Source organism: Chrysochloris asiatica, unplaced genomic scaffold, assembly GCF_000296735.1.
Source record: "Chrysochloris asiatica unplaced genomic scaffold, ChrAsi1.0 scaffold00050, whole genome shotgun sequence".
NCBI lineage: Eukaryota > Metazoa > Chordata > Mammalia > Afrosoricida > Chrysochloridae > Chrysochloris > Chrysochloris asiatica.
The window spans coordinates 10,532,837-10,554,228 of NW_006408568.1; the positions used below are offsets into that span (position 1 = coordinate 10,532,837).

General features: G+C 41.1%; 1 protein-coding gene across 1 annotated transcript in view; it reads left to right on the plus strand.

Moving 5' to 3' along the window:
• CACNA1C (calcium channel, voltage-dependent, L type, alpha 1C subunit) overlaps window positions 1-21,392 on the plus strand; it is a 779,292-nt gene that overhangs the window by 601,065 nt on the left and 156,835 nt on the right. Inside the window, exons 18-19 of the mRNA XM_006862777.1 lie at window positions 5,331-5,491; window positions 6,482-6,707. Of these exons, the coding sequence (XP_006862839.1) occupies window positions 5,331-5,491; window positions 6,482-6,707 (387 nt within the window). The remainder of the gene's footprint in view (window positions 1-5,330; window positions 5,492-6,481; window positions 6,708-21,392) is intronic.

Here is a 21,392-nt window from a genome sequence, read left to right on the forward strand (position 1 = left end):
ACCCTGTTCTGCTTCAGACCATAGGACTCCATAGTCTGCAGTCCCCAGTCTGACTTTCTAACCTCATCTTTTCTGTTCCCCTTTACATACTTTGTTCAAACCACATGGAACTTTTTACAACTACTCAAATATTCCTTGATTTTTCACACAGTGATGCCTTTTTATATAGCCTTTCTCTTACCTGAATCACCAGACCCCATGTCTTCACCTAAAGAACTCAGATTTTGTTTAAGAACTACCTCCGTACTCTGGTAGACACATTTTAAAAAATAATAAGTGAAATCAAGCTTAAAATATAGTTAGCCCAATATATCTAAAATACTCCCATCTCAATATGTAATTGGAGCCTGGTGTGGCACTGTAGGATAAGCACTAGACCGCTAACCATAAGGTCAGTGGTTCAAACCCACCAGCTGCTTGTGGAGACAGAATCGTAGAAAGACATTCCATGTAGACAGAATGGCTCAACATGGGGAATGGGCCAGGCATATCCAGGGTGCAGGAGCAGAGATTGGCCGAGGAATGTAATAATGCAAAAGTTTAGAGAAGTCGATTAAACACATTCGTATCTATCCTTCTCTTCTGTGTCTACATATGGAAAGTTCTATTTCTGGAGTAAATGCCTTTTCCGTTTAGTGTGAAGGGAACATGAATAGCAGGCAAATTTCTCCTCCCTATTTTATTATTTAATTTCTATATCCTCCATGAATATGTAAACACACAAATAAATTTACACATTCTAATAAACTATTACATTTATTATACAGTAGGAAGCGTTGCCAGGAAACCAGTTGTCAAGCAAAGCTATATTTTGAAGAGTGGGAGGTGTGTAATTATCTTTAAATACTTTCCCTGGATAGTAATTACCCCACCCCCACCCCAGCCCCAATCCATGTGACTCCGGGAATGGCTAGGCCCAGAAACAGCTCAATGTATCAGGATGCCATACATCATAGTCATACCTGCAAGGGTTCGAAGAAACTCGTTCCAGACCCACGTGCCACACAGTACTGCATTAACTACCCCAAACTTGGTGAGGAGAGGGCCTTAATCAAGTCTTCCAAAGGAAACTGTTAAAGAAAGCAACATGGATTACTTAGAATTCTGAATAGCAATTATCAGTGATTTCTATAATATAAGCTTGTATCTAGTTAAAACATATACTTTGTAACTGCTATATAAGTTATATGTTTGAAATCAGATATGAAGGAATCATGTAACCTGTACCATCAAATTGACTTTTCCATACTTCAGCTTTACAGAGGTGAGTTCACTTTTTGAACTCATGAGCTTATAAAAAAGTTTGTCCTGAAAATTCACATTTCAGGAAAAAGAAAGTAAACAAAAAAGGTCTCTACACTATTATTAATCATAATAACAGAAAAGAAGCAGCTAAGACCTCACAGTATCAAGATTTGGCAAACTCTAGAGATTGCCTCTTACTAAGAAGTCCCAGTATGATGCTGTAGGATAAGCAGTGAACTGCTGGTCAGCAGTTCAAACCCACTAGCCACTCCTTAGAAACCCTATACAGTGCACTTAACAACAGCAACAAAGATCGCTGGGGACTTGTCTTATTGCTATGCCCCTCTCCTCCCCTTCCTCCATCCTGACTTTTAGGGTATTCTGGAGGATGCAAACATACCAAAATGCCTTTGGAAACCACAATTGTCTGACCCAGGAATATTTCTTCTCTGTGTAGTGAATTTCCTCAAATAGCAAGTGTCAACGGCAAAGATTTGGCATTCAGTGTAGGTGGCATTCAAGCACCTACAGTGATGTAGGGGTCAGATAAGAACACTACACAGATTAATTCTCTTTTTCTCCCCATCTTCTTCAAGCCCAGAACTCAATTCTCTGAAGTTCTGATGGACAAAAATACTCGTCATTTATAGTAGATTTCAGCTTAGAATTGTTAGCAGGATTTTCAACAGGCAGTATGTAGAAAACTGACAGAATAGACATATGAATGAGGTCAAACTATCTCAGAGAGCAGTTTAGGGATCCATAGCGGCAGAGGTCTCCACCCCTGCAAAGTCATACTACTCATTGTCCCTGGCATCCTGGAGGTCCCCAGGAAACCCAAACTACAAGGTGTGTGCTTTACTACCAACCTAGTATGACCCAAGCCATGGTATTTTCAGTAACCTCATCTGCATGTGAAAGCTAGACAGTGAATAAGGAAGACTGTAGAAGAATTGATGCATTTGAGTTATGGTGTCCTAGGAGATTACTGAAAGTACCATGGACTATCAGAAGAACATACAGATCTGTGTTGGAAGAAGTACAGCCACAGTGCTCCTTGGAAGCCAGGATGACCAGACTTGGTCTCTGATACTTCAGATATATTGTCAGGAGGGACCAGTCACTGGAGAAGGAGATCACATTTGGTAAAGTGAAGAGTCAGAGAAAAAGAGGAAGAACCCCAGCAAAATGGATTGGCAAAGCGGCAGCATCAATAGGCTCAAGCATAGCAATGATTGTGAGGTTGGCCCTGGACTAAGCAGTGTTTCGTTCTGTTGTGCATTGGGTTGCTATGGGTCGGTACCGATTCAATGGCACTTAACAACAACAACCAACCTAGACATTAATGGTTTGAGCCCACTCAATGGCACCAGACAAGAAAGACCTGGGACAATCTCTTTCCATAAAAATGACAGCTAAGGAAACCCTTTGGAACCATTTCTGTAAAACATGGAGTACCATGAACCAGAATTGACAGCAGTGGATTTGATTTTTGTTTGGGTAGCAACCTGGCATTGATGATGTTTGGAGATTCTTCCACTCTGGAAGAAGAAGGCTAAGACTGATGGGAATAACATGAAACACATATAACTAGCCCTGTGCCCACTTTGGACCACAGTGTCTATGATATCACATGACATGCCAAACTCATCTTTGTAGATGACTTGCCAAACGCAGAAACACATTTTCACAGAAATGAGGAGTGATGCTCCCCCAAAGCCCTACAGAGGAGATGACAGTAGACAATCTTACCTGGTCTCGAACCAGAAGATTGGAGATGCAGACTCATGCTGTGGACTCGAAATTTAGAATGTGGGATCCTAACATAGAAGGCCAGTTTTCATGAGCTTTAACCCCTTTTTATTAACCACAATCCACAATAATAAATACAATTTATATCCTGTCCTTGTATAAACAAACCCACACAGACCTAAAACAAGTTTTATTTTAAAAATAAAAGTGCTTTTCCTTATTAAATGTTATACACGCTGATATTTTCTGTACTCCTTTTAGTTTCTTCTTCTTTTTTTTTTTTTTCAGTGCCAGTCATGACCTATTAGATAGATTTCATGACCCACAAATGGATTACTGTGTAAGGTTTGAAAAACTCTGCTCTGAGGCAGATCCTGAAGGCTTATGTAGAGGAGTGTCTGTCTAGACTGAGGAGATCCATGAAAAGGAGGTCCTTTTATTGGAAAGGATAGATAATCATGGAGTGTTGCGCTTTGGTTTTCCTCCTGCCTTCTTTGCTGCCCCAACAGGAGTCCCATCTTCAACTGTTTGGGAGTCTCTCTACAATCGTGACCTGCAGCATTGGAAACACATCATTTCCAAAGCTAAACCACCCCCTTTCTCCACACAGCTGAACTCCTTGCCTGACCATTGCTCTTCCTCCTCTGTCTCTATCTAGGTTAAGGGCTCTACTCTTCCAAGTCACCCAGCTGGGAAAGTTGGCAATCCCTTACATACCTTTCTCTATTTTCCTCCACATCGAGTCAAGGCAAAGACCTACTGATTCTGCTTTCCTAACTACTTCCTAGTCACTGTCCTCTTTTCTGTTAATAAAGCTGCTAGCTTCATCCTAAGGAGCTCTGGAAGTCCTCTCTAACCCAGATGACTGGAAGAACATTTCTCATATCCCTGATCAAGAAGTTGACAGAGTGGTTGTTTGGTTTTCCTAAAACCAAATTCAGCCATGTGATTCCTCCTCTTAAAGTCCTTACCATGACTCTCTACCTCCAAACACCTTTCCAGCATTATCTTCCTTCTTTGTGGAAGGAACATTTATATGATGTTTGGTCAACTGAGTCATCACATGGTTTTCTGTACCAAGAGGTTAAGACTGGGGGCAAACTGTAAACTCCTCTGCCAAAGCATCATAGCACTCTTGGAGAACATGCAACTTCATGGTTCTTGGCCATGGCTGCACATTTAGAACTACCTAAGGAGCTCTGGTAGTGTAGTGGTTACGAATTGGGCTGCTAACCTCAAGGTCAGCAGTTTGAAACTACCAGCTGTTCCATGGGAGAAAGATGAGGATTTCTGCTCCCATAACGATTTACAGCCTTGGAAACCCTGTGCAAGGTCTTGCTATATGTCAGAACTGACTCTACGGCACATAACAACAACAATGGAACTTTAAAAGTTCTAATGACTAAGGCCACTTCCAAACAATGGATTTAGTTTGTTTCAGAGTGGGGTCTGAGTACTGGTGGGTTGTTTGTTTGTGTTTTTTGTTTGTGTTTTGAAGCTTCCTCCGATAATTATATGTATACTTGGGTCTGAGTATAACTGACAAAAGTTTCCAACTAAGAGACCATGGGGATCATTACATGGACCATGGATGAGCTTAGGGCACCATGTAGTATGTGAACCTGTATGTAAAGGTGCATGTATGTGTGGATGTTTTCTCTTTTTTTAAAAAGAAGATCTAAATATTCATCAGATTTTTTAAAAACTCTAGAAGCAAAGAACCTCTGGCCCAGGATAACCCTTACACTTTATCTCAGAGATAGCATCAAGTGAGGAACAAGTTAGCTCATCCCCTCTAAGCTTAGTTTCTGCATCTACAGAATCAGGATAATATCTGCTCTTTGGAGTTAAAGAATTAGGGAGAAGGTTTAAGAAGCGCCCAGTCTGGCACATGATCTATATGAAGGACTCATTGCTAGCCCTCTCACTATCACCATCACTATGACTAACTATACTTTTCATGCTAACAATGTTAATGCCATTATTAGAAAATAAAACTATTCCCCATGTAATGGATACCTTCAACTTTATGCCAGAGACATTATATGACTATTTTTAAATCCCCACAGCAACCCAATGAGGTTAGTGCTATCCCTGTTTCACAGATAAGAAAATAGGTTCTTAGAGAATTTCAGACACATGCCCAAAGCCATACAACTAGGTTCCAGAGCCAAGCTCAGAGGATGGGAAAGCTCTCTCCTCACCACTGACTTGCTGGGGAATAAGGCCCAGGGCAGTGATAGGGGACGGGAAGCCATTGTGGTGAGTTTCAAGTTGAAAGAAACCTGACTTCACAGCCACCTCCCATCCTTCTCTCCTTGCCCCCTTTCCAGCCGCTACTGGCGCCGGTGGAATCGGTTCTGCCGAAGAAAGTGCCGTGCTGCAGTCAAGTCTAATGTTTTCTACTGGCTCGTGATTTTCCTGGTATTCCTTAACACACTCACCATTGCTTCTGAGCATTACAACCAGCCCCACTGGCTCACAGAAGTCCAAGGTGAGAGTTTTACCCTGGCTCTGTCTTAGTTTACTCTTGCTAAGTCATCCCTGAACCAACCCCTGGGGATGTGGACCTGTCAGTAGCCATGCCTTGTGGTAGGAGCCATGCTGGAGACACCAAGAGTCTGGCAGCTCTCAAGACCCACACTAGCATGCATGACCTTGCTATAAATAGACATGGCTTAACTGGCTGGTCCCACACCATCTGTCTGCCCCAGTGGTCACTGTGGGGTCCAGGTGACCAGGACATAAGCTACGACCTGTTTGTCTCTATCAGACCCTTGGCTTCTGACTTCCTGAAATGGATTTTCAGTGCCTCGGGTGCAGAAAGGCAAGGAAGAGGAAAGTGGTGGCCTGTTCTCACTGAGTAGGTAGAGCCCTTCACCCTTCCTAGACTATGCTAACCAGTGCCTCACTGTGTCTCCTGGGTGCTAAGCACACATGGCCCCTGCACTGGGACTGTGCTCTGTCATCCCAGGAGACAGTTGTGTCTAAGAGTGAAGAGGTCAAACCCAGACCACCTGGCTTTCAGTTATAAAAAATTGGCATGATGCTATCAGTACCTGCTTTATAGAACTGATGGGAGAAGTAAGGAATACAAGACATTGTAAAGCCTTTGATACATCAAGTGCAGGCAATGAATGCATCAACTTCCAATCAAAAGGTTGGCAGTTCAAGTCCACCCAGTGGACTCTTCAAACATAAACCAATGAAAAACCCTATAGAGCAAAGTTCTGCTCTGATACACTTGGGGTCACTATGAGTCAGTCAACTCACTGGTAAATGCTCAATGAATGCTTCTTATGGTAATTAGATTCCTTATTCTGCTCTGGCTAGGGATGAATGGCAGAGGTGTCATAAGTGGGAAGAGTGTTCAGGCCTTTTTCCAACACTGATAATAAATAATTACTGTGGTTTCTTTCTCCTCCTCCCTCTTTGCCCTCCTGTGATGCCTACTTGGGTCCGATCCCTCTCCTGAACCTTCCAGATACTGCCAATAAGGCATTGCTGGCCCTCTTCACTGCAGAAATGCTTCTAAAGATGTATAGCCTGGGCCTGCAGGCCTATTTCGTGTCCCTCTTCAACCGCTTCGACTGCTTCATTGTGTGTGGGGGCATCCTGGAGACTATCCTAGTGGAAACCAAGATCATGTCCCCCCTGGGCATCTCTGTGCTGAGATGTGTCCGGCTGCTGCGGATATTTAAAATCACAAGGTAACTGGATCCTCATTTCCCTATAGAGGTGGAAGCATGGAGAAGTTCTTCCTGAAAATGAGGGAGGTGGGAGAATGACTGCTATTTCTATACTCGGCTCCATGGAATGGAGTTTGTGTTCATTTAGATGGTCTGTTTTTTAGAACGACCCCTAGGGGATGCAAACAATTTGCACTGAACTGGTAACCTAAAGATTAACTGTTCAGACCCACCTAGGTGGTACCATGTAAGAAAAGCATGGTCATCCGTTTCTGTAAAGCTAAGAAAATCCCGTAGAGCAGTTATACTCTGTAACACATGGCGTTACCATGAGTCAGAATCGACTGAATGACAGTAGGGTTTTTGAATACTTTTTAGAAATTCCTTGGGCTGCTAGTATCCAAAGTTCAACTTAGTAGTTTAAGCGAAGGAATTTATTCTGTCATGTAAAAGATGTGCACAGGTAGCCAACCCAAGTGACCTCAAGACAGCATCAGAGACCCACCAGCCTTTGTGCTATATTCCATCCCCAGGGTCACAAGATAGTTTCTGGAGACTGAGCCATCATGTCTGAATTAGAGACACAAGAAAAGGCACCCGGCCTGACTGAGCCAACAGGTCCTTTACAGAGGCCTCCCAGAAACCTCACCCAAAGGCTTCTGGTATATATCATTGGCCTCCTTTAACTGGTACAAGGATCCCTGATGTGCCATGGGTTAAGAACTGGGTTGACATTGAGTTGCCAACCACAAGGTCAATGGTTGAAACTCACTAATCACCCCAAGGGAGAAAGAGGAAACTGTTCCTATAAAGATTTACAGTCTCAGAAATCCTAAGAAGCAGTTCTACTCTGTCCTGTAGGATTGTTACAAGTTGGAATGAACTCACTTTATGAGTTTGGTTTGGTTTTGGTTGAGCTGATAGGGGTGAGAAAAGTAGTGTTTTAGCTGAACAAATGGCTGCCCCCAAATGAAATCAAGATTCCTTAAATGGAGAAGGAGAGTGATGGAAATCGCACCGCAGATGGCTTTCATTCCTCCATCCTCGCCTTTACCCCTCTCCATCTTGCTGTCTGTCTCTCTGCCCACCCACAGACTGCAGTCTTCCATCCCAGGTAAGTGTGATTCTCAGGAAGAGGACAGGCATGGGAAAAGGGAATGAAGTGGGCCTCACGACAGTGATTGTCAACTGTGTCATGACAATCTAGGACTGTAAAATCAATTTGTTGGATTGCAGCCATTATTTTTTAAAGTTTTATTGAGATATAACTTACATATCATCTTGTTAAAGCATACAGTCCAGTGGGTTTTGTATGTTTACAGAGTTGTGCAGTTATTGCCACAATCTAATTTTAGAACATTTCCTTCACTCCAAAAAGAAACTCCATATGTAATCTCCATTCACCACAGCCCTGATTAGTTAGGTGCTGCTGATTCAGTTTAGACTCAGCAGTTCCTGTGTCCAGTAGAACAAAACTCTGTCTGGCCCGGTGCCATCCTCATCTGTTTGAACTCATTATTGCAGGCACTTTTTCAATCCATCTCATTAAGGGTCTTCCCCTTTTTCACTGACCCTTTATTTTAGCAAGCAAGATGTCTTTCTCCAGGGTTTGGTTCTTCCTGATAACATACCCAGTGTACATGGGATAAAGTCTCACCATCCTCACTTCAAAGACACATTCTGATTGTACTTCTTCCAAGACAGATTTGTTCATTTTTCTAGCAGTTGATGGTATATTAAATATTATTTGCCAGCATCATACTTCAAAGACATCAGTTCTCTTTCTTTTCCTTTTCTTGCCCTGTTATTGTTGTTAAGTGCTATCAACTCGGTTCTGACTCATAGCGACCCTGTATATGAGTATCGATCCTGTATTCGAGGAGCGACTGGTGAGCTTAAACCACCCACCTTGCACTTCAAACTGATCTTGCAGTCCAGTGCATTAATCTGCAACACCACACCAGGACTCCCAGCCCTAGGCAACCTTAAATTTACTTTCTATCTTTGTAGATTTGCCTATTGTGGCCATTTCCATATAAATGGAATTACATAATATGTCTTTTGTCACTGGCTTTTTTCATTTAGCATAACATTTTCAAAGTTCATCCATATTGTAGAACTTCATTCCTTTTCATGGCTAAATAGTATTCCAGTTTGGGACTATACTACACTTTGTTGATAAACATTTGGTTTGATTCCACATTTTGACTACTTTGAATAGTGCTTCTGTGAATGTTTTCCTATGGATGTATATTTCATTCCTCCTGTCTGTGTACCTAGAAGTGGAATTTCTGGGTCATATAGTAAACGCTATATATAACAATTTGCAGAATTGTTAAATTGTTTTCCAAAGTGACTATACCATTTTAGATTCCTACTAATCTACTTAGGTTGGGTTCAAATTTCTCCACATCCTCACAACTATCATTTTTAATGAAAGAATAAAATACAGAATAACATTGGAGATCCTAGCATAAGCATATACGCATTGTTTCATCAAAGTCTTTAAGATCCATGTATGTATGCATGTGTGTATGTGTATATCTGAGTTATAATGTCATATATTGCTTGCTCAAAGTGAAGAAGACTTGAAACATTTACTTATGAAGATCAAAGAGCACAGCCTTCGATATGGATTACATCTCAATGTCAAGAAAACAAAAATCCTCACCACTGGACCAATAAACAACATTCTTATCAATGGAGAAAAGATTGAAGTTGTCAAGGACTTCATTCTTCTTGGATCAACTATCAACATTCGCAGAAGCAGCAGTCAAGAGATCAGACGACGTATTGCATTGGACAAATCTGCTGCACAGGAACTTTTTTAAGTATTGAAGAGCAGAGATGTCAGCTTGAGGACTAGAGTGCGCCTGACCCAGGCCATCGTGTTTTCAATAGCCTCATATGGATGTGAAAGCTGGACAGTGAATAAGGAAGATCATAGAAGAATTGATGCCTTTGAGTTGTGGTGTTGGAGGAGAATACTGAAGTGCCATGGACTGCCAAAAGAACCGATAGATCTGTTTTGGAAGAAGTTCAGCCAGAGTGCTCCTTGGAGGCCAGGATGGCTAAGCTTCGTCTCTCATACTTTGGACATGTTGTCCGGAGGAAACAGTCGCTGGAGAAGGATGTCATGCTGGGTAAGGTGGAGGGTCAGAGAAAAAGAGGAATACCCCTAACAAGATGGATTGGCCAGGTGGCATCATTGATGGACTCAAGTGTGGCAGCAGTAGTGAGGTTGGCCCAGGATCAGACATTGTTTCATTCTGCTATGCATGGAGTCGCTATAAGTCGGTTCCGACTCGATGGCACCTGACAACAACAACAACAATGTCATATATATTTCTAACTCTGGGCTATGGTCAAAAAAAGTTTGTTCCTACATAGACCTATCAGAAACACATGGGAGAGTTTTCCAAACTATGTCCCCATAAGCACAGATCCTTTCCCCTTAAGAATCTCAGCTTTGATAGCCTGATTTTGTAATGACGGGATTAAAACCTTTGGTTGAATTGCATCCAAAAAAAAAGTGAGGATAAGGTGTCCATTCAGATTGCCAGCTCTAGGAGAAGATTTTCTCTCTGCTAGCTTTGGGATGTCTCCTTTCAACATCTGTGGCCTCTATATTCCTGAGAGATCTCTATGTGTCTTGGTACCCATCTTCCCCTGGGTCTAGAGGGTTCTCAGCACAGTGACCCAGGTCCAAAGGATACACTCCACTCCTGGATCTTTTTTGGTGGTACTTTGGTCCCTTCTCTGCTTTCTTCTCTCTACTTGTATCATACTCTTGTATGATCAAAGGTGTTGCAGGTCACACCTCAGGGAAACTCCCTTTACATTGGGTGAGGGCTGTGCCCTGAATAAGGGTGTGTTGCATCCCTCCCTAAATCCTTAGTTGATTGGCTGATCACATCAGCTCACATCATGGGGATGATTACATCATTACATAATTGCCAAAGCACTGAAGTTATTATGGCTCAGCCCAGTTGACATATATTTTGGGGGAGACTGAACTCAATCCATGACAGAGGCTCTATGTCTTCTGTTTCAGGACCTACAGCTAACTAGCCCCTGCTCAGTGTCCATCTGTAAAGCCGGCTATTCCCTAGCTATTCTCTTTACAACTCTCTCAGCATCCACCCAGTGCACAACTTGCTCAGCTGAAGTTGTTGAAGATCAAGAAAGACAGGCTTCCCAAGTGTTCAGTTCAGTGCCAAGCACAGGAAGCACCCAGTATTCAGAAGTTTGTATAATTTTGTTTACTATTGCTATAATCATAATTAGTATTGGTAGGGAGTCCTAGTATGGCACTGTAAGAGAAGCACTGGACTGCTAATTGCAAGATTGCCAGTTCAAACCCACCAGCTGCTCCTCAGAAACCCTATACAGTGTTACAGTGAGTCAGAACTGACTAGATGGTACTTAACAGCAACAACATTGTTGGGAGAAGGAAGCAAGAGAAAAGAGTTAATAGTGGTCTATACATGTATTTAGTTATTCACCCTGTCTGCTATGTGTCAAGTTCTGAGAGAGGAAAAAAGGTACATGGCATGAACTAAACCCAGGAGAAATTTATAGTCTGTCTGGGGAACTGGAGTTTGTGCATATGAAATGATTAAAGTAAAATCTAAGTCAGAATATAATGAGTTGGCAAAACGTATAGAGGAAAAACACCTGCTATAAGAAATTGGGAATAAGAAAGAGTCCTTGGGGAAGGAAAGTTTAATATCAGAAGAGGAACTCGAAGAATACACAGAATTTAAATTTACAAATTTAACACTCTTGAGCAACAGCCCTCTTCCCCCTAGAAAAGAAAGAACTCTTTTCTAAACATTCTGAGTATCTTGGCATTTCTAAAAATCTTTGGTTTAGAAAGAGAGTAGTAAAAATACTAACAGCAATAATTGTTAACATGCATTCATGCTTACTCTGTACCAGATGGTGAAATCCAAATGCTTACATGCATTCACTCAGTTCACTTGTACAATTGTCTATAGGGATGGTGGGGAATAGTGTACCATTATTACCCTCGTTTGTCAAATGAAAACTGAGACTTCGAGAGTAAAGTCACTTGCCCAATGGCCTGCAAACTGGCCAGTGGTAAAGCTGGGATTAAGTGGCAGGTCTGACTTCAAGTCCTGTCCTCTAACCATTCCAATTAATTGCCTAGTTGATTGGCTAAATTGCCTTGTTGACTAATATCCCTGAGACAGGATTTTAAGGATTTTTACATACTGACTCTTGTTGATAGATAATTACTGATTCTACTTGTTTCTCCTGGTAAAGAGCTATTTTTCACTTGAAGTTTCCAATGCCTCTTAAATAATTCTCAAAAGTCCATGTGTTTGGGGTTTGGTTGGTTTGTTTGTTTTAAGATTTCTATAGAAGAGAAATCTTGTTCCTAAATATTTTCATAGCTCAAGAGCCAGCCCCGAATTGTTATTTAATAGGGAAAAGGCCAGAACAAGGGTTGTGGAGAGGGAAAGAGAGTTTAAAAACAAAACAGGCTGAAAATTATATTAAATCCTGAGGTACAGCGTAACAACCAACATCGACATCTTGAAATCTCTCAGGCAGCTCTGAAGGCAAGAAGCTGAAGGAGTACATTAAAGTCAGACTCATATTAGGCTATAGATTTTTTTTGTTTTCTTCTCTCCCTCCTCTCCCTTATCTGCAATTATAGACTACGGTATCCAATCAAGTTTTTTTGGTGGTGGTGTCTTTTTGTTGTTTTTTTGGGTTTTGGGGTTTTTGCTGTTGCTGTTTTGCTGTTTTAAGCTCTTCCTTTTACTTTTGGGGGACTCTTTCTCTCCCTAAATTATCCAAGAAGAGACAACAACTGCTGCCATATAGTCAAGCTACAATCACATGCTATAAGACACCAAAATGCAGGCAAGAACCAATACTAACTGCCATACACGAGGGAGGCAAAAAACCTCTGTGAAAGTTACTCTGAGTTAAGCAATCAGAAGAGTGAAAAGGGAAATACACATCTTGATCACATCTACCTGGTGTCAATCAAAAAGCAAAAAAAATACCAAAACACATACTCAATTAAGCATTAAGGCCACAGATAAACACTAAACATGTCCAAGAAGCAAAAGCAGATGACCATATCAGCACATTTCCAAAAACAAGATAAAATGTCTGAGACAGATGACATAGAGGTAGACCTGGACTGCATTCTGGCAGAAGGGTAGGCCTTGGAAATGCCTGAGAAGGAATTCAGAAAAATGATAATAAAATGTTTTTAAAGCACTTTACAATGGAGTTGAGAAGAATAAGAAAAAAGTTAGGAAAGTGCTACAAGAACAATCAAATAAGCTAGATATAGCATTGGAAACTATTCAAAACGTACAGAAAATGTCCAAACGATCAACAATAGAATTTCAGAAATAGACAATACACTGAAAGGGCAAAAGAGTAGAATAGAAGAGATGGAAGGCAGAACTAGTGATCTGGAAGACAAATCTCTCAATACTACTAAGAAGAGCACACAGAAAAAAGGATTAAAAAAATCTGAAGAAGGATCTAAGATTCATGTTGGACAACACGAAGAGGAATAACTTAAGAATTATCGGCATTCCAGAACAGGAAGAATCAAACAAGCCACAGAGGAAATAGTTGAAGAAAATTTCTCTAACATCCTGAAAAGTGAAAAGATAAACATTCAAGAAACTCAGTGAACCCCAAGAAGGATAGAACCCAAAAGATAATCACTGAGACATCATAATCAAGCTCTCCAAAATCAAAAATAAGGAAACAATCCTGAAAGCAGCTAGGGAAAAGAGAAGTGTAACATACAAAGGCATGCAAGTCAGATTACGCTCAGATCTCTCAGCAGAAACCATGCAAGCAAGAAGGCAATGGGGAGACATATATAAAACCCTGAAAGAAAAAAACTGCCAACCGAGAATCCTTTCTCCAGCAAAGCTATCAAAACATTCCAGGATAAACAGAAGGTAAGGGATTTTGCCAAAGCCAACCCTGCACTACAAAATATCCTAAAGGGAGTTTTGTGGACTGAGAACCAACAAGAACAAACAGCAACCTGAGATTGACATACGTGGCACCGCCTCCCAGAACTAAATCGACAAAAGGAAGAGTTGAGAACAGAACAAAACTGTAAGAGCAAACTCAGAGAATCTGGGAAGTCAGTCTATGATCAAAACAATTACAATGTAAAAGAAAGTAAACACGTAGGAACAGAGATCCAGATGGTGAGAAAGTCAGGTAGATGACAGGATAAAATAGACTGCAATAAATGGAGGGAAAAGTTAATGAAATATAAGGTAACCTCAAAGAAAACTTCACAACATGCCAAGAAAATGAATATCCAAGAAGAACGTGGAAACATTAAAACTATGAGGAAACTCACAAGAAAGAACACAATAAGCATGAACTTTCAGCAACGGAAGACAAACAGAACAAAGAAAGCAGTAACACCACACACACATACACAAAAACACAATGTAATGGCAGCAATTAATCCATACTTATAGGTAATTACACTGAATATAAATGGATTAAATGCACCAGTAAAGAGACAGAGGGTGGCAGAATGGATAAGAAACAAGATCCTTCAATATGCTCTCTGCTAGAGACACATCTTACACACAGAGACAAAGACATTAAAAGTCAAAGGATGGAAAAAATATACCAAACTAATTGCAATGAAAAACGAATAGGAGTGGTAGTACTAATTTCCAAAAATATAAACTTCAAGACAAAAACCAGCATAATAGATAAAGATGACCATTATCTCATGATGATAGGGCCAATTGAACAAGATGACGTAACCATAATAAATATCTATGTTCCCAGTGAAAGAGCTCCAAAATATATAAAGCAAACTCTGATAGCACTGAAGAAAGAAATAGACAAATCTACAATAATCATAGGTAATTTTAATACAGCGCTTTCAAAAATGGATATAGAACAACAACAACAACAAAATAGATATAGAACAACCAGAAAGAAATTTGACAAAAACACCGAAGAACACAATAAGCCAGTTGGACTTCATAGATGTGTACAGAGCACTCAGCGCAACAACAGCACAATACACATTCCTTTCCAGTGCACATGGAACCCTCTCCAGAATAGACCATGTCTTGGGCCGCAAAACAAACCTCCATAAATTTACATATATCAAAATACTACAAAACATCTTCTCAGACCACAATGCTATCAAATTAGAAATCAACAATAGGAAGACCAAGGAAATAAAGTCAAATACATGGAAACTGAATAAACACACTGCTGAAACGTGACTGGGTAGTAGAAGAATTTAACTCACAAAGTTCCTAGAAACAAATGAGAACGAAAACACAACATACCAGAATCTTAGGGACACGTAGAAAGTGGTGCTGAGAGGACAATTTATTGCAATAAATGCATACATCCAAAAAGAAGAAAGAACCAGAATCAACACATTAACACAGCATCTACAAGAATTAGAAACAGAACAACAGAGGGAACCTACAGCCACCAAAAGAAAAGAAATCATAAAGATTAGAGCAGAAATAAATGAGATAGAAAACAGAAAAACTATAGAAAGAATCATCAGGACAAGAAGCTGGTTCTGTAAAAGGATTAACAAAACTGACAGACCGTTGACAAGCCTACCAAAAGAAAAGAGGGAGAAGACACAAATAGCACGCATTAGAAACCACATGGGCGATGTCACAAGAGAACCAAAAGAATAATAACAGAATACTATGAAAAGTTGTACTCCAACAAATTTGAAAACTTTGAAGAGTTGGATACATTTTTAGAAATATACAACCTACCTAAACTTACACAGAGTGAAGTAGAAAACCTGAACAGACACATAACAAAAGAAGACATGGATCGGGTCATCAAAAAACTCCCAACCAAAAGAAGCCCCAGCCCAGATGGCTTCACTGGTGAGTTCTACCAAACATTCAGGGAAGAGCTGTCACCAATTCTACTCAAATTATTCCAGAATATAGAGGAGGATGTAAAACTTCCTAATACATTTTATGAAGCAAGCATAACCCTCATAGCAAAACCAGGGAAGGACGTCACTAAGAAAGAAAATTATAGACCAATATCCCTCATGAACATAGATGCAAAAATTCTCAACAAAATCCAGCAACGTATCAAAATGATAATACATCGTGATCAAGTGGGATTCATATCAGGGATGCAAGGATGGTTCAATAATTGTTATCAGGACTGATTGTGAGGGTAGAAATTTTGTAACAAAAGTAGGGGAGTGATTAACTTTGCAGTCTAGGAGCGGAGGTCCCTGGGACCATCAAGGGAGAAGTGTGGAGAGCAGGACCCTACCCAGAGAAACAGTGATGCCAGAGTTAGAGGCAGAGATGATGACATGGAGAAATGGAGCGGCTGGGGACTCTAGATCCAGAGAGGGAGAGGGGCCGTATGCTGACGACTGGGGGACAGGTTTGCAGGGTATACACTTGGGTTGTTTGATGATGCATGGAGGGGATTGTAACCATGGGAATGAAACGATATACGATAGGATGAATGTAAAGCTAATGTTCTTGCATAATTCACATAATTCACAATAAAACATTTTTTTAAATTAGAATTAAAAAATATATATGTATATAAATATAACCCTTCAGATATCATTGGAAAACTTGATTCTTGCCTCACCATTATCTTTACTAGAGTCCTTAACCAGGTCAAGATTGTACTTGTGGTAATTCTTAACTGAGAAAGTACACTATGAATTCAGCAAAGATTTTTAATTAATTTGAATGTTATTAGTTCCTACACATATTGTTGTTTTGTTGCTAAGAGTTGTTCTGATGCTTAGTGGCCCTGTATAAGGTTTCTGATGAACAGTTTGAAGCACAGACCCTGCCGTTAACAGTTCAGTTCTTAGCCTACAGCACCAAACCAGGACTGCACACAAATGTATACAGTGATAAAATCTGTATACATTTGACTAGTGGTTGTATTCATGCAAGACAAGTTGTTTATTTAGTCTGCTACAAGACTTGATGTACTGTGGATTTGTAGATCCTTTCTTGTAATCCCAAACTGCCCATCTCCCACTCAGAGCTCGTGGTCCAAGACTTGGAAAATTTGGTCTAGACCACTGGTTCTCAACCATGATTTCTTGATTTGGCGTGTCCTGAGAAGTTGTACTCTATGTGATACATAATTTGTTATTGGCACAGTGGTAAAGCAGCTCTGCTAGTAACTGCAAGGTCGGAAGTTCAAACCCAGCAGTCACTCTGTAGGAGAAAGACATGGCAGTCTTCTTCCCTAAAGAGTATAGCCTTGAAAACCCTATGGGACAGTTCTACTCTGGCCTATGAAGCTGCTATGAGTTTGGAATCAACTTGACAGTAATATGTATTTTTCAGGGTTTTTAAGACGTAAGATACAAATTTGTGAATGATGTACTTTAAACCAATATATATAGATTAATTTGGAATTGCCCTTGCAACACCATTACTCTTAGTCACTTGCATTCCCAATAATTTGATGAATGGATAAGAACAGGGTACATACATGCAGCCTGAAGGGAACCTTGGTGTATCATTGTGAAGAAAATGAATTATTAGCATGGTTTGGTCTCCCATTACACTTTGTGTTTGTCAAACTATGGGAATTCCTTAGAGAGTATATTGTGTATGTGAATAACAGCCAACCTGTGTATCTCATTTAAATAATTTTTAAAAAGACATAACAGAACTGGGGCTCCTACATGAGGCGGTAAGTCAGTTGATTACTGAGTGCCCAAAGTGTTGTGGCACTGTGGCCTGGGGAATTATAACAGGAAGGCAAGCTTTTGATCTCAGTGAGAATAACCTGCATGTGGTCAAAAGCTCTGCCATCTTTGGGTGAATCACCCATGACAATGGGCCTTCCAGCCACAGGATGAATTGAGTTCTTTCTCCTGCTTTGAGACTTTATGGGGCTACAAATGTTGCAAAGATTCAGTATCTATTTGATCAGCCCAATCTGACTTATCATTCTTTGGGGAGGAAGAAGAGTTTTAGCTAGTTAAATCTAGAAATGTTTCAAATCTAGAAATGTTTTACATTTACTAATTAGATCTAATTTTTTAACATAGTTGTTTTTTAAAAGTACCAAAATCCCTCCAACCCTGGCTACTTTTCCTCTTAAATCTTCAGTCTTCTTTCTTTCTCCTATTGCTCCTCCCTTACCACTCCCTGAAATGTTAGACTCAGCACATATAGACATGATGGTGAATCATGACCACATGTGAACCTCCATAACACTTCCAGTTGAAAGCCTTTGCATATCTTGCTGGTTCAAAATGTCACCATTTCCCTACCAGAGTCTGGCTGAGAGCATGAGATCCATTTGTGCACTCCCTCACCCACTCCATCACTTTCTAGCCCCTAAGCTTCTCAGGACCCCACAAAGACTCTAACCTCCATGAATGCCATTATTAGAGTCTGCCTTTAAACTCCCCATCTTGTTAACCCTACCTCATTTTGTTACCTTTTCCTTTTGCCTCTCTTGCTTGAAATCTCCATCTGGGGAGAGTTTTTATCTCCATTTGTTTCTCTCCTGTAGGTCTATCTTTGTGTTTGCCATCCTGGAGATTCCTCTTCCTCTTCTACAGTATAAAGTGACCCAAGTCCTTCCTTGAACTAGAACTTTCAGATAGCTTAGGGTTGGGTTGTTTACACTCTAGGTATGGAACAGAATGCTGATCTGGCTATCCTAAATGATCTTTGATAGAACAGAACCAATAGCTTTTGAGTACTTTGAAATGCTTCACCCTACTTCCTCTCTGTTCCAGAGAGCGTCAAAACTAAATTTAAACCTGTCCCAACTGTTCTCATCCTCCAGGGTGAAAAAAAAAATCCCCTTCGATTTGGCCACAGTGATCTATTGTTGGCAGAGCATTTGTAAAGCAAATTTCATGCAGTAAATCTATGTGGAACTTCTGTGTACTATTTCCAAGAGAGTGGGGTGAGCAGGAATGAGAATCTTGGTAAAGAACCTGGGGAAGTGGCTAGAACTCATTCAATGCTGTATATATACTAATGGAGAGCCCAGCCTTGAGAGAGGTCCCAGTATTTTCTTGCTTTACACAGAACAGTTGCTGCAACCTCCAGCCTACTGGGTCAACAGGCAGTCTGTAAAATGTACTGGGTTGTGCTAGATTTATTTGTGCACAAAGGAAGGGATAATGAAGAATTCAGATCCTATTTGTTGATACAAGACTATCATACCTAAGAGTATCTACAGAACAGAAACAAATGAACATATTCATATTCTGCCAGTGGAGGGGGTGTGGCTGACAGGCAAAATAAAGGTGGGAACAGGCTGGATTGGGGGAAGGAGAGGAGCATTACAAGATCCAGGTTGGGGAGAAGTTCATGTTTACATTCAGACTGTTGGCCCATCTGCTTCTGACACTTAATATGGAACCAGAGAAGAGCCCAGGCTGGGGGTACAGCTGTGAGACGCTCATGGGGGTGGTTAGCATGCTGCTCGCTCATTTAGGAAGCAAACCCAGCTCACTGTATCAGTAATGAGCTGGGAATGTCTTAAATAAAATAAAGGAGATCAAGATGTTGACATGGAAGGCAGACCATCCAGGGCTGGAGCTGTAGGGAACTGGGAGATTGTTTTTGGTCTTGTACTTGCTCCAGTTTGGGGCTGTATGCCTTTTGCAAAGGAACTCTGATGGCACAATAGTTAAGCACTGGGCTGCCAATGAAAGGTTGGCAGTTCCAATCCATCAAACTGCTCTGCAGGAGAAAAGACCCACAAGGTTGGTGGTTCTAACTCACCAGCCACTCTTCAGAAACCCTGTACAGAGTTGCTATAGTCTGAACCGACTCGATCGCTCTTAACAACAACAGCATCTACTCTGGTAAAGATGATGACCTTAGAAACCCTACCGTGAGGTAGTTCTGCTCGGTCACCTGGGGTCGCTATGAGTTATCAACAACTCGACGATACCTAAAAACAACTCTAATGCCTTTTGCTAGCATACATTTTCTTACCCTGAACTTTCCTTTTCACGAGTTGCCAAGCCGAATCCAGCAGTCATCAGTAGGCCCCCTCTTTTACAGGAGAAAGGGCTTCTCCCTGGGACTTGAGCAGAGCAACAACTATTAGGATGATGCAGAACCAGGCAGTGTTTCTCTCAGAACCAACTCTAGAGTAGCTAACAACGATGACCACAACAACACAGTAAAGGCCCTTTGTATGGCTGGTGCAGTGGTTTGCACATGACTGCTGTTGTGAAGCACCATGCAGTTGTTCCAACTCATAAGAACTCTGTATAGAGTTTCCGAGAAACCCCTGGTGGGTTTGAACCTCCGACATTGCGGTTAGCATTCTAGTGCTTATCCTAGAGACACACCAGGGCTCCTAATCTAAAATTTGAACCCACTCGGTAGTGCTGTGAAAAGAAAGCATAACGTTCTGCTCGACTAAAGATTACAGCCAAGATAACTCTATGGAACAGCTCTCTAACACATAGGGTCTCCGTGAATTGGAATACACCTGATAGCACTAGATTGGGAGTTTGGGGTATTACAGTGAAGAGATAGATATGCAGAGACTGTAAGGAGAGTCCATCTCTGATCTGGGCAGAGCTTAGGCAATAAACTCCCTGCCCCACTCACAGAGGACTTTCCCAGTGGGGTGATGGGTTTGTTGTAACCCAGGATTTCCCAAACTTGCCAGGTTCTAAGAATCCTATGGGATGCTTTTCAAAAATACAGAGTTCTGGGTCCCAAACAAGAGCTATTGAATTAAAATCTCCAGTGAGGGTTGCTTTTGGTGCAGTTGTTTGTTTTGTTTTGTTTGAAACTAATTCTCAGGGTATGGTAAATTTGGGAAGTCTTACTTCACCATGCACCCTCTCTTACCCATGAGTGACGTCACTTATATGCCTCTAGGAGGCAGCTGCTGTCCCGGTGGGCTAAGGTCAGCACTGTTGGAAAAAAACTATTTCTCTTCAATAACAACCCTTAAATAGCAGTAATTACTAACCTTTATCATCTCAGTAGAAGTATAGCCTACACCGTGTTGTATTGTTGGTAAGAGCCATCGAGTTTGTTCAGACTTATAGCGACCTTGTAAAGAGTTTCTTAGGAGCAGGTGATAGGTTTGAACCATTGACCTTGCTGTTAGCTGTCCAGTGCTGATCCTACAGCACCACAGTGTTGTTAGCTGCCATCATGGCAGCCCCATGTACGACAGAATAAACTGCAGTGCAGACGGCACCATCCCCATGGTGGATGATGGACTGAAATGTTGCAATCCTTAGGGTTTTCATTGCCTGGTTTTCAGGAATAGATTGCCAGGTCTTGCTTCCTTGTCCATATTCATCTGGAAGTTCTGCTGAAGCGTATTCGGCGTCATAGCAACACACACACCACCACTGACACAAGAGTGATGGCTGTGCTTGAGGTGCCTTGGTCAGGACTCAAACCCAGATGTCCCACATGGAAGGAGAGGATCCATTTGAGAAGCTCCCATGACCCCCTCTAGAATCAGGGCTTTTTGGTTTATCTCACGTAGTCCTCCAACAGCCTAATGAAGTACATGCTACTATCATCTTCTTTTCTTTTTTCAGATGGGGAGACAGAAATAAAAGAAGTTAAATAAAAAGGGCATATACAACAAGTACTTGGCAGAGGCTAAGTGGGAACTCAGGCTTCTGCTGCCTGAGTTCCCTCACTTCACCATTCTGCTGACCCT